The sequence below is a fragment of the Furipterus horrens genome, unplaced genomic scaffold (genome assembly GCF_987537825.1).
Source record: "Furipterus horrens unplaced genomic scaffold, mFurHor1.1.pri manual_scaffold_7, whole genome shotgun sequence".
In the NCBI taxonomy this organism is placed as follows: domain Eukaryota; kingdom Metazoa; phylum Chordata; class Mammalia; order Chiroptera; family Furipteridae; genus Furipterus; species Furipterus horrens.
Window position 1 is genome coordinate 38483287 of NW_028327177.1, and position 14785 is coordinate 38498071.

At 35.5% G+C, this 14785-nt stretch overlaps 1 protein-coding gene across 3 annotated transcripts in view; it reads right to left on the reverse strand.

The window, feature by feature from the left end:
- CSPP1 (centrosome and spindle pole associated protein 1) overlaps positions 1 to 14785 on the reverse strand; it is a 94256-nt gene that overhangs the window by 37836 nt on the left and 41635 nt on the right. For 2 of the 3 annotated variants that reach the window (XM_090283601.1, XM_090283600.1), the window contains 3 exons: positions 8936 to 9065; positions 7098 to 7245; positions 191 to 343 (listed from right to left, as the gene is read on the reverse strand). In XM_090283601.1, coding sequence (XP_090139727.1) covers positions 191 to 343; positions 7098 to 7245; positions 8936 to 9065 — 431 coding nt within the window. The remainder of the gene's footprint in view (positions 1 to 190; positions 344 to 7097; positions 7246 to 8935; positions 9066 to 14785) is intronic. The other variant, XM_090283602.1, reaches the window with a different exon arrangement.

Genomic DNA, 14785 nt, shown 5'->3' on the forward strand with positions numbered 1-14785 from the left:
ACTATATTTCCCTATTCACTTTTTTTCAAAATACCTATGAAAAGGTATTATATAAAGCACAAATAGCATGTTATGCTTCCTGACTCAGAGTAACCATATTCTCAAAATATAGTAAGACTTTATCAGAGAACAGAAATGTTACTGAACAACTTTAGAAATGTATAAGAAAAAATAGAATGTGATAAAACACCTGAGTTTTTATTTGCAGAATCTTCTAGGTTCTCAGCATTTGAAGTGGCTAAATTTTGTTCTAGTGATACAACAGCCCTTTTATCTTCATATGGTCTTGCATCTGGGTTATGGTAGGCATCTATATTTTTTCTGTGCATCCTATTCAAATCAGCTGAGAGGGAAAAATAAGCCATATATTTCAATAAATACATTTCTATAACTAGTATGCTTAATACATTTTCTCAAAGTAGAAAATCTGAGAGAAAAACAACAGGACAGAGCTAGAATAATTCAATATCTTGGTGTGCTGAAAACAGAAACAAAAATTACCAAAACTTAGGAGATTTAAACAAACTCAAAATTAGTAGATATTTTAAGAACATAAAGATCTTTGACAACCCATAAAAATCATATGTATCTATTACTTCAGAACCTGGAATCTCTTTAATACAGAAAATATAGTAACAATTCAAAACAAGTCATAGTGAAATTTACTCAAGATCATTAGCATTCCTAATGAAAAAAATATAATTGTGTTCAGTTTCAAAATATATCCACAAATTCTGACAATCCTCCCCTAAAGATGGAGCTCAATCCCCTTCCCTTTAAGTGTGAGCCATTATTTGTAACTCACTCTTATAAACAGGATATTGCGGAATGCTGGGATATGACTTCCGAGGCTTCTTCATTAAAGACGTTATGGTTTCTACCTTGTCTGATCTACTGCATTACTCACTCTGAAGAAAGCCAGCTATTGCATCACAAGGACACTGAAGGAGCCCTAGGGAGAGGCCCATGCAACCAGAAACTGAAGCCTTGGAAGCCATGTGAGGGAACCAGATTGGAAAGGGACTCTCCAGACCCAGTCAAGCCTTCAGATGACTACAACCCACATTGTGACATCTTGGACAGCAACCTCGTGAGAATCCCTGAGACAGAACTATCCAGCTAAACCACTCACAAGTTACTGACTCACAAAACTGCAAGATAATAGATGCTATTTTAAAACAGTATATGTTGGGGTAATTTGTTACACAGCAACAGATAGCACATACACACACGGCAAAAATCTGAGCATGCTGGGCTGGGTCAATCAGTTAATTTAAAAACAGACCTAAATGACTAAAGAACTCAAAAACTGACAAATAAAAAGTAGTTCTCCACCATCAAGTTGGACAGTATTGCAGCAATGAGAGCAAATTTAAAACCTGGATATAAGAAGTAGTCAGTAGGAAGCCTGTTATGTTCAAGGATGTGTTTTGAACATGAATCACAATTAGGCTATCAGAGGCAACATGGCAAATAACAAGGGAACGTTACAAAGAAAATGAGAGTTCAGAATCAGGAAAGTTCACATCCTGTTGCAACATTTAGGACAGGATGGACTTAGAGCTTCATAGGTGAAGGTGGATGGAAAAGCTTAACAGAGAAACAGACAGTATGAGAATCAGCTCCAAGGTGCTAAACATGAAGAGAGTTCCGGCAACACTCAAGTAGTCCAGCTTGACTAGAGCACAAAAAATATCTAACAGAGTAATGAGAAATAAAGTAGGAATAGGCTGAACACCTATTCTGGAATATTCTGAAACATAAGCTGATGATTCTCTGTTCTGTTCTGGTAGTGAAGACAGTTCTGTTAGTTATAGTGGTAGTACTATAATAATGGCAGCTAACATTTAATATTCACTATTTTTATATCTGTATAATCTATGTGATATGGTACTATTACTTTCACTTCAGTATTATAGATGAGAAAATTAAACTAAATTAATTTGCTCAAAGACCACAAAGCCAGTAAAGTAAAGGGTAGAGCAAGAATGTAAACCTAGCCAGCAAGATACCAGGATCCTCGATGATTTCGAGTATGGAGTAGTAAAATTTGGTATACTTTTGATACATACAGCTTGGATGTAGAAAACAAAGAAAGAAGAATGAAGAAGTAATAAGGAAATGGCAAAAGCTCAAGAAAGACCTAAATCTCAATTATGGTGGCAGCATGAATGAAAATAAAAGAGAATTCAAAGAACACTGAAGAGGCAGAACCTATAGATTAGTTTTAAAGACTGATTGGATAGAAACAATCAAAAGAACTCTGCAGTTTTTAGTTTGAATGATCAGAATTATGATGTATTTACAGAAAAAGGCAACGATGAACTGGATTTACAAAATGAAGTTCAGTTTTGCAAGCTAGGTGTGCATAAGCCAGCCTCAGGTGCAGAGATTCAGAAGATAGGTCGGAATTGAAGAAGGGAGTTTTAAAAGTGGTCAGGGGCAAAGAAAAGGATACTAAGATATCCAGAGAGAAGACCTAAAAAGATACATAGGAGTATAAGGAATGAAGTGGGAGAGAATGGATGGAGAAAGAGCATATCTAACTCAAGGAATGCATGATATTAGAACAGTTTTAGAACAAAGATCATGTCCATAGACCTAGAAGCATTTTACCTAGTTCATAACATGCATCCAATGTCAGCTGAAGAGGGGATAGCATCTGAGAGGATGCACATGATGTAAGAGAAGAAAGAAACTGCCATCCCAGTTCATAGAGGAAGAGGACTAGCCCTGGCCACTCAGCTGGTTAGAGTCACCCATACCCCAAGGTTACAGGTTCAATCCCAGGTCACGGCACATACAAGAATCAACCAATGAATGAAAAAGTGGAACAAGTAGTTACTTCTCTCTCTCTCTTTCTCCCTTCCACCTCCTTCCCTGTCTCCCGCTCTCTCTAAATAAATTAAAAAATTATTTTAAAAGAAGAAGAGTAATGACAATGGTAAAAACCATGAACTGGAAATCAGAACAACAGTTATTTCAGAAAATGTAGCAGCAGTAGAGCGGTGGCAGCTAGAAGTCATATTATGGATTATGAAGCAGTTAAGAGGCAAGGCTGTTAGCAATAAGCACAAACTACTTTTTGAATGTGCCTTATATGACACTGTAAGTATAACTGTAAGGTCAAGAGTTCTGTTTGTGTTTAAGAATACAAGTACCCTAAGTATGTTCAGAAGTGGAAGGAAAGAAATGAGTAGAAAAACTGAAAATGGAAGAAGGGAAGCTGATTAGAAAAAAATTACCAAGTGCCAATATTGTTAAACAAGAATTAGTTACGTGCTCCTGAAATCATCACCAAATCCTGAGACCTATCTGGACATGGGAGTGAAATGAAAACAGAAAGATGATGGGAAAATTGAGGTCCCTAAAAAAGTCACAAAAATGGAATAATTTAAATGGGAAATCAATTCTCATTGTCATCCAGTTTGCTAGAATAGCATAAGACCAGTCTACATAAATGAGAAGTCATAATGAACAATAATGCATATAGAACTCTTCTATTTCTTATTACAAGACGCAGTAGTACATCAAGCTCACTCCTTCCAGATGATACTCACAGCCATGGCTGTTACCTACTAGTGAGAACTTAGGGAATGTAATCTCATTTTGATATTCACCTACACAAGCCATAAATTAAGAAATGAACATCCTGTAAGTAAACAAACACTATCGTGAGGTTCAAAATCAGTAATATGTTATAATTTACAGTTGTGATTACACGTGATCTCAATTAGAATAGCTAATGTATTTATATAAAAATAAAACTAGTTTCAGCAGAGTATATTATTATTTAAGATTTAAGACTATCAGATTCAGTAATCAAAATAAATCTATATGGATATTTTACTAGAAAAAAATAATTTGTCAATCAATTGTCACTCCTTTATCTTTCTGTGGGGTGATAAAAATAAAAGGTTTGAAGTCAGCTAAAAAGTGAAAATAAAAAAGGCACATTTGTCAAGAGTATAATTTGTCAGCTGCAAAGATGTCACTGAAAAGGGGCCTTTATTTCAAATGTAAATCATACCATTTAATACAAAATTGCTAAAATTACAAGAATAATTCCACAACAAATAGAGTAAAAAAGAAAACAGACTCACAAGTGGGAAAATAATTCTACTCCCTGAACAATTTATTAGACTACAGCTAATTATATGAAACCTACAGATAAACAATAAATAGTACTTAATTTTTTTTACTCCTTATTTTTATACGAATTAAACACTATTCCAGATCACTTATTTCAAAGATCTCTTGCTAGTTATATATATAAACCTATGTAATAAGGGTTTTACTTTTTTTACTGGGAAATTCTTTTTAAAGATTTTATTTATTTATTTTTAGAGAAAGAAGAAGGGAGGAAGAAAGAGAGGGAGAGAAACATCAATGTGTGAGAGAAACATTGATTGGCTGCCTTCTCATATGAACCCCAAACAGGGACCGAACCTGCATGTGCCCTGATGGGGAATCTAACCAGGAACCTTTTGCTTTGCGGGACAATGCCCAACCAACTGATGAGCCACACTGGTCAGGGCACTAGGAAATTCTTTAAAATTCTAAATTTTGAGGGGTTTAGAATTTTAATATACTAGTTTAGGTTAAAACTTGCCAACTAACATGAGTTTTTCTCTGCAATTGAGTTATTATCACCAGAGGATAGACAATTTATAATAAAAGTTAATAAACAGTACTCTGAAAAAGGCAGGTATTCTAACCTATTATTATACTATCTATCAAAATACTTCTTTTGCATTAAGCTACATAAAAAGAGACCTTGCCTTACAACCTATGATTCACACTCCTTTCTACTTACTCTCCAATCTTTTCAAAACTTAAAAATAATTCATTTCTTTTTTTTCCCATAATGACTTTATTTTTTAGTACATGGAGTATTTCTGGATTGTCATCAAGTCAGCACTTACGATCACTTTAAAAAATAAGTATTTTAAATGAACTGGCAAGGCAAGAGATTCGAGTGAGAGTTGAAAAAGATCCAGAACTTGGATTTAGCATATCAGGAGGTGTTGGTGGAAGAGGAAACCCATTCAGACCTGATGATGATGGTATATTTGTAACAAGGGTACAGCCTGAAGGACCAGCATCAAAATTATTGCAACCAGGTGATAAAATTATCCAGGCTAATGGCTACAGTTTTATCAATATTGAACATGGACAAGCAGTGTCCTTGCTAAAAACTTTCCAGAACACAGTAGAACTCATCATTGTACGAGAGGTTTCTTCATAAGAACTGTGGACAAAAAAGGGGGGGAAGACAACAAGATTTATTGGAAGAGACTTGCAGGGGAAATTAATATTTTGACTATTTTTATATATAAAGAACTCAAAAATTATGTTCTAATTTGTACATTAATGAAATAATGGAACTTGTCACTAGAGGGAAAGAACCACTGTACAGTATATAGGGAAGACTGTTGAATTCAAACCATATAAAACTTCTTGTTAGCTTTTTAAAAACATAGCAATCAAGGCTACAGAAACACATGTATGTTGTTTTTGTATAGATTGTAGGTTTATTTTTGGATTTCATACACATGACTGAACTCTGTATAAGGCTCTAGTTAGCCTTGATTGTAGCCCAGAGACGGATGGCAGAGCTATCTATCTCATAGCTTTTATGCCCTCCTTTTTATTCAACTGATATTAATGTTTTTCTGCTTAAACTACTTTTTTTTATGTGGGCAAGAGATTGAAGTGTTGGCTTTTGCTATGTGCATATTGAATTGAAGAGTGAGTAGGTTAAGGTGGTGCTTGCTGGTGGGATCACTTTCCAAGGCCTAATTAAAACAGTTAATTCTTAGAAAAATCAGAAAGCAAAGAATGAAAAACAGCAATCTGTTGATGTGGTTTTCTTAATAGACTAATGGAATAAAAATGTAATGTCCTTTTAAAGAAATAAAAAAGACAACAATTGCATTTTATGAGCGCTACATGATCTGTTCTTGTCATAGCCATTAACTATACGTTTGCCACTGGTGATGTGATTTTTAATTTTGTTTAGCCACAGGAATTTTTTAACTCTGCTGTAGATGTATGTCCATGATTTTTCTGTGATACGGAAATCCCTTGATTTTTTTTTTTTTCAAATGGTGATATTTGCCATTTGTTTTATAATTAGTACTCCATTTTAATGTTAATTTATAATCTCTATTTTAAGCATCAAATGAAACTAAAATGGCCAGTTTTAAGATTGTGTTGCTATGACACAAAATGTAAAAAGATTTAGGAAAGCCTCTTGATTTTGTTTGGCCTCACATTGCCTTGGTAAAGTAAAGGAAACACTACACATGGAGCTAGGAAACCAAAGCAAGTCTGTGAAACTGGCACAGTGATAGAGAATTGCTGTGGGGAGTTGTAGAGCAAAGGGATGTAAAAGTGTTTAAATAAAGGGCTGTTCCTAGAGGTAACATTAAATGTGAACTCGACACTTCAGAGTCTTTAAAGGGTTTCAAGTGTATCCATGTATTAGTGTTTTACCACCAACTGCCTTTGTTCTCGGTAGTGTATGAGATACTTGGTAGAGGTTAATTAATTTTGTTTATCCAAATAAAATTTTGTTTTTGTTCTGTCTCTGTAATCAAATAAAAATTGAGTAATATGCAAAAAAAAAAAAAAAGTATTTTAATAACAAAATTATAACATCATCCAGCTCTTGAAGGGGGACAAGGGAAGACAAGAGAAGAGACTACAAATGATCTTAAAAAATAAAGACACATTTCCTGAGATGTGCAAGGACAGCACAGAAAGAAGGGGCTTCCTCAGAGAGGTCTGAGCCCAGCAGCACCGCAGGGATTCTCAGTGTCCAGCCCAACTTTAAAGAGACCTGGCTTTCTGTGGCGAACGAAGTGGCCCTTCCGTTTTGTCTTAGAACTGAATTCTCTCATCCATGTTCCCAGGCTAAAGACTAAATCAAATCAGCCCAAGTTTTTACCATCTTAGAAATAAAGTCCATATAATATATATTTCAGATTTCATTTGGCATATTATTGCAAAAAGTCTTTATAGTTAAAAAAGAAAAATACCCTAGGACACATTTAGTTTCTTCTAAAAACAGCAAATCAACGGAAATGACATACTTATCAGGTTTCCGTCCACGTCCCTGAGAGGGGCACCGCCGCCACCTTTCCCCCACGGGTTGTAACTTCTCATTTCAGCCTCCAGTCTAGCTTCATATTCCTCCTTTTCCTCGCGGTCTCTCTTCCTTCTTTCTTCTCTCTCCCGAATCTTGATAATATAAGGAATACTCACAATAAGTGCTGACAAACATTCTGATGCAAAAAGTTAGTTTTGATAACTCATCTTATTTTTGTTACTAGAGAAAAAACTGGAGATTTTCCTTCAATATGCTTCACTATAAAATTTAAAGTCACAAATATAGGTCACACCCAATTTTAAAAGGCTTTGATGTCTGGAATCCATGGCTGCTGCTCCCTCACATCACGCCACTAGAGTCCTTTCCAGCCACTGATGCCACTTTGAACTAAGCCACCTTCTCCCTCCTGAGCCACTCCTTCTCTGACCTCACCAGTTCCATGGGGACCAACAGGGTTTCCCTACTTTCTTTTTTCTCCTACGCTTTCATGGGCCCTGGCCAGCCACAAGCCACTCCCCGCTCCTCACCAGATCTACTCTATCTTGGCCAAACCCCATCCCCAGAATTCAAAAAGATTGAAAATTCAAAATTCTTTGGGGAATGCTGGGCTATTTAAAATACAGTCTAATCATCATCAAGTATAAGCACAGGCCTATTCTCTAGAAATAAGGACAGGCAATGAACAAATATCTACATTTTGGGAAATCACTTTTAAAATTAAGGAAGTCATCACATACATAAAATAAAATTCTGGAATTAGAAAAACCTACTTTTGTCACTGAGTTTTTAATATGCTCATTGGAAAACAGAAGATAAATTCACTTTTTTTGTAGAATCCTAACATACAAAAAATAATGCTGGTAATTTTATAACGTAAAAAAATCCAGTTTTCAAGAAGCAGCTTGCCCATGCTAAAACTGAACAAAAGAGTTTTAAAAGAAATCCAAGTGGAACTTTACAGAAAACTACCGCAGGTGGACATATACCTACCAAGAAATCCAGGACCCTCTCAGAGATAATAGGTATTCCTACAAAAAAACCAGACATTCAACTCTGTCCAAACATTACAAACTACAACAGAACCCCTTATCCTCCTCCCTAGAAGTGTCCTACCTCTTTTCTCTGTCTTCGTTCATTTACCTCATTATTCTCCTAGATAACAAGACTCAGAACTGCCTTCAAACCTTCCATTCTTTCTCATTCCCTGCACTAAGTCCTATCACTGAAACCCCAGAATCATCTCTTGAATGCCCTCCCCATCTACCCCTGTCGGGTGGTCAGGGCTTCATTAGCTCCTGGCTGGACTACCTCAATAATTTACTAAAAGATCTCTCTGCCACATCTCTTTCCCAAGCATTCACATCACAACCAGCTATCTTCCTAAAAACCAAGTCCGCTTATATCAACTACTCACTTCACTCTGTGGCTTAAAACATCCTCCCTTTGGCTATCCATAGCAGAATAAAACTGAAAACCCCTCACAGCTAGTCCTTCACAATCCAACACACCAGCCCATTCTCCCAAATCAATTCCATCCCCTGAATATACCAGGAATTTCAAATCTATTCAGTGTATGCTGTTCAAATATCAACAACCATGTGAGGTCCTCCTAACCACCCAGGGAATTTTTCTCCCCATCCTGTGCTTCTAACAATATTCCAGTCTATCTACATCAAACTTATTAGAGTGAATTATAAATAACTGGTATCTTCTTTTTCTCCTTTGCTACACTCTGAGTTCTAAGAGATGACTGTGCAAACACATAAAATGTTTGACATTAAGTGAATGAATGAACAGATAAATGAATGAATCAATGAATACCTGCTGCTGCAAAGCTTCTTGGTAAGACTGAAGTGACTGCTTTGAAGGCTTTGGTTTATCTTCAAAAAGCAATCCCGAATTTATTGCTTGATCACTTGTAATTTTCAATTCATTCTGTCCAACTGTGTTCCTACATCAAATATGCAATTAATAATTCAAATCTGTTCATGACCAAGCAAGAAGAAAATGCAACACTCCTTTGCAACAGCATGGTATGTAAGCAGTACATTTAAAAATAAGTCAAAGAGAAATCCTTAAGTAAATGAGCCCTTCCTAAGCAATTCCCCAGTCTCTGCTTTCACAAGTCATAAAATTTTCACATTGACTGGACCTATTTTTTGACCTAGGTAGGGATAACTACATGGGAGTGAAAACACTGTGATAATTCATCAAGCCATATACATACGGCTTATGCACTTTTCTGAATGCATAGTAATACTAATACAGTGGAAGTCCTCAAATAATATAACTATTTATTTACTTAATATACTCCAATATAAAATAACTTCCTAGACACTTCAAGAATAAAACAGTATAATTACAGTGAAAAGTCTGACTGTCCCAAATAAAATAAAAAGTTTTTGAGAAACTTAAAAGGAATTGAAAAGGAAAAACTTAAAATATATCACAGTTATATAACTCCCAAGTAATAAAGTGCTGTTGTCTTAAATACAACACATGTTAAAGTACGGAAATGCAGTCACTTTTAAGAAAACTACACATTTTAAATATATATATTTAAAAAGGTAAATATTCATTTTATAATAAAATTACAATTATTAAAAAAACTATGAGGCATCTAATCTCCAAAAATATCATCATCACTTTAAATTTGAGTTCCCTTTGTGTATTCAACTTCTCCAATTAACTTATAATCTATTATTAGGATAAATGGGCATGTCTGCGTATACTGCCACACTGGATATAGAACGGGTAAACAAAAGATGAGGAGAACCAGAGCAAATGGCTCCCAAGAGACCTTAAGTTTTTTCAGTACAAGGGGGTTCTATGTGTGTTAGTGAATAAAGGGCTTGTCTGAGTAAAGTTAAATCTCTCAAAACAAACTGGCTGTACATTGTATGGTGGACAGATTCTCTCAGTATCTATTGCACTAATTTTTCTTCTTGTTTCTCTCTTACCCCTCATTCAAATATCCAAATTCTTGGCCTTTATTAACCAATATCTCTGGGCCCCAAAAAGTGAGAATTTAGGTCAGTATATATAGTCATATCAGATGGGAAGAAGAGGAGAAATGATACAGGTGGAGTTGTACAACCATCTCTACAATCTAGCTTTAGAATGTTTCTGTACCTGAAAAATATCCCTCACACCCATATACAACCAACCCCTGCTCCCACCCCAGTCACAGGCAATTACTAAGTTAGTGGTCTGCTCTCTGTCTCTTTAGATTTGCTCTTTCTGGACATTTCATATAAATGGAAATATACAATATAAATGGATTCTTTCACTTATAACATTTTTCAGTTATGTTATAGCACACATCAGTTCATTCCTTTTTATTGCTGAATGGTATTTCATTGTATGGATTAATGCATTTTGTTTATCCATTTACTAGTCGATGGACACTAGAATTGTTTATACCTTTTGGCTATCATGAATAATACTTATAAAAATTCACATACAAGTCTTTGTGTGTATATATATTTTCATTTCTCTTAAGTATGTGCCAAGTGTGGAATCACAGTATTGCATCATAAGTATTTGTTTAACTTTGTAAGAAACTACCATTTCCTGTGACTGCTTTTTATATACTGATTTTGTATTCAGCAATTTTACTAAAACCCCTTTTAATTCTAATATTTTATCTGTATATTCCTTTGCCTATAGTATCAATTTTCTCTCTTCCTTTCTAATCCTTGTACCTATCTTCCTTACTCTTTTTTATTCTTGACCTTACTGCAATTATTGGGCCCCAAAAGAAAATGGTGAGAATGTTTTAAATATATCACCATTAAGTAAAACATAAGATGTAAGTTTTTTGTTTATACTTTCTCAGGTTAAATAGGTTCCCCTCTAACCTATTTTAAATTTTTAATCACTAAAGGATACTAAATGTTATAATGTTTTCTGTATTTATTGAGATAATTATATAGCTTTCTTCATTATTCTGTTAATATGGTATATTACACTAATTGATTTTAAAATAATACTGATACCTAACACCAATTAGAATTTAGTGTATTTCAGACACTGTTCTAGATGGTTTACATAGTTTAATTCATTCAATCAGAGTAAACCTGAGTAGATACCATTGAAAGACAAGGTACAGAAGTTAACAGCCTCAAGCTAATTAGTACAACCAGGATTCCAACCAAGGCACTCTGCCTGCCAAGTCCATACTCTTAATTGATACACAGTACTACAGATCATCACCCCACTTTCCAGAGTAATTCCACTTTGGGATGAAATCCCTTTCCACATTATGAGGTTTAGTTTTGGAATTCTTCTATCTGTGTTAATGACTGAGACTAGCCTGTAATTTTCCATTCTTATACTGGCCTTGTCTAATTTGAGCATAAAGATTATGACAGTATCATAACAGTAGCTGTGGCGTATTCCCTCATGACCTATGCTCTGCATTAGTTTCGTGTAAAATAATTTTTCCCCTGAATGTTTGGAGTAATTCAACAATCCACCTAGACCAGGAGTTGATTTTCTGTAGAGACGTGAAACTAATGACCCAACTTTAAAAAAAAAAAGTTTTGATATTATTCAGGTTTTCTTAAGTAGTTTTATTAACTTAAATTTTAATAGAAATTTTTCTCCATCAATTAATTTCCAAATTAATTGGCATAACATTGTTCATCATATAACCTTATTGTCTTTTTAAGGTTAATTACAACTACAGTTGTAATTTTTAGAACTGACACAGAATTTTTAAATTGTAAAAACTTAGAAATAACCTTTTTATTTTTTCATTTCTAATAGTTCTTAGTTACACCTCTCACTCTTTGTTTTTCTCCTTGATCATTTCAACAGAAAACTATTTTTTTTATACTAGTCTTTGCAAGGAGCCTATCTACTTTTGACTATTGATTCTCTATATTGTATGTCACTATTACATTAATTTCTATTTTTTTCTTTATTATTTTTTCCCTTGCTTTCCTGGGCTTACTTTGCTGTTCTTTTTCTCACTTTTTAGAAGCCTGATTATTGTTCTAATTTCCATTCCATTTTATGCATTTTCTAACTTATTCCTTGTTTTCTAATTTCTAATATATGGAAAAAATTTAAAGTTATCCTTAAAATTGATTTCAACCTTAAATGGTCCAGAGGACATGAATCCAATGAAATATAATGAAATTTTCTTTAAGGACTAGGCTATAGTGAGTTTTATAAATGTTCCTGTGAGAATAGCAAAACTAGGTATATAAGGTTTGGTGTACATTTCTATACATTTCCTTTAGAATAAGTTTGTTAATTATATTAAGTGAAATCTTCTATAACCCTACTGATTATTTTCTGTTTCATCTATCACTTATGTTAAAAAATGATAAAGTCCCCCATTAAGATTCTGATTTGTCTACTTTTACCTGTAGTTCCTTAAAATTTTGCTTTATATATTTTAAGACCATGTGTTTAAGTGCATAAATGTTTTGCTATATTATCTTGCTAAAATAAACCTTTACTCTTTATAAAGTGAATCTTTTTATCTCAAAGCTTTATGACTGAAAAATCCACTTTACCTGATACTAATATAGCTAAACAAACTTTATTTTAATTCATATTCTCCTAGTATATCTGTACCCTTTTACTTTCAACTTTTCTATATCATTTTTAAAATGCCTTAGAAAGTAACGTGTATCCAAATTTCACTTGCATCTACTATGACAATATTTCTCTTTGAACTACTTACTTAACCATTTATTAATATCAAATTTAAATTTGCCACTTAATTCTGACTTATAATCAGGTTAGATAGGCTCCTTAAACCTTTCTATGTTTCTCTTTTATCTGACTTTTTTATTTTCTATTCTCTAATACAGTAGTAAGTGGCACCTTTGCCCAAGTGTTTTTAGTGATTACCCTAGAAACATAATATCCATGTTTACCTTATCAAAAACTACAGCTAATCAAAATCATTACCATCCTCCCAAATGATGGAAAGATTTTAAAACACATTAAATACTCCCTTTAACCCCTTCCAAATCATAAGATATTCCTATTAGTTATTCTTAATTTTACTTACTTTTAAACCCAAAATAATTTTACATAGACAATATTTCATTCCATCCACATATTTACCATTTTTCTTCCTTTCCACTGCTTTGTGCAACTCAGACCTTCCCTCTACAACGTCCTTCCTTCTGCATGTAGAATTTCATTTACTTAGGGTCTGCTAATGATAAACTCAGTTGTTTCTCTTAAAATATTTTAATTTAAATCTCATCCATGAAAAATAACTTTGCTAATATAGAATTATCTCAATACACTGACAATATCTTTAGTTATCTTCTGAATTCTTTCCTAGAGTTCCTTTTAAAGTAATGGATGAATAGATAAAGAAAATGTCTTATATCCATACAACAGGACATTACTTAGCCTTTAAAAAGGAAATTGAGGTAAATGCAGTACTTGCATCCTCCCACAACCGCATCAAAACTATTATACAAGTAAACTACAGAACAACCATCATTCAGAAATTTAGGTAAATAGAAGTCCTGCAACTAAGATCATAAAAAAGAAGCCACATCGAGACTGGTTGGAGGGGCAAGGACATGGAATGGCTTGGTTCCACACCCACATGTGGCGGGTAAAGCTGGGAGGAATATCTCAGCTGCAGAGGTCCCTCCTAAGGAGTGAAGGGGTCCCGGCCCCATATCAGGCCCTCCAGCCCAGGATTCCAGTGCCAGAAAGAGAAATCCCTATAACTTCTGGCTGTAAAGCCAGTGAGGATTGTGGCTGAGTGAGACAGAGGGCTTCTGAAAGCATTCCTCTTAAATGGCTTGTGCACAGACTTACTCAAACTCACTCACTCTGAATTTCAGCTCTGGGGCACAAGGGACATACAGGAAAGAACTGAATTGACTGGCATGAAAACAAAGACAGGAGGGGCAACTTTCTCCCAGAGAGAAATGCTGGCAGAGGCCATTGTTCTTCTGCTGAGCCCTCTCCCCACAGAGCCAGGAGGTTACCGCCGTATCTAAGTCTCCGTCAACCTGGCTAATACTGGTTGCCCCACCCTGGAGGTTCCCTGAGACTCACCCGACCTAATTTTGGGGTTCACCCAAGTCATTTCCAGTGGTGCTTCTATACAAACAGCCTGTTTTGACTCATGCTACAGATTTTCCTAAAATCTCTCAAATAAGCAGCATCTGGCCTGGGCAGGTCTCACACCTCGTACTAAGTGGACCCAAGCCTGGCACTAAGGCAGATGGCCTTGGTTCACAGCTTGGCCTCACTCCCGGGCACCTCCAAACCTAGCAGAAATAGCAGCCATCTGCAAGTCACTTTGTAGCTCTTGCTAGGTGGCCCCAGGGCAGGGCACAGAGGTAGCTGACCCTGGTCTGCACCTTCTGGGAGGCTCCAGAGCCAGCACACCTGGTGGACAGCTTTAGACCAGGCCAAAGCACCACCTAACCACCTCCACAAGTGACACACTCAAGGGGTGGACCCAGTGGGCACCAGAGCCCCACTGAAGTGAGTCCTGCTCCATGGGGTCCAACCCTTCACAGTAGATCCTCCACACTGGTCATGGCCAGTCCTTGCAGCTGGCTGGCCTGGGGGTATATCCTTCCCATTGACATGCCAACAGCAATCAAAGCTCAACTACAACAGGAGCACACAGCCCATAAGAGGGGCACACTTGGAGTGTCCTGCTTCAGTGAC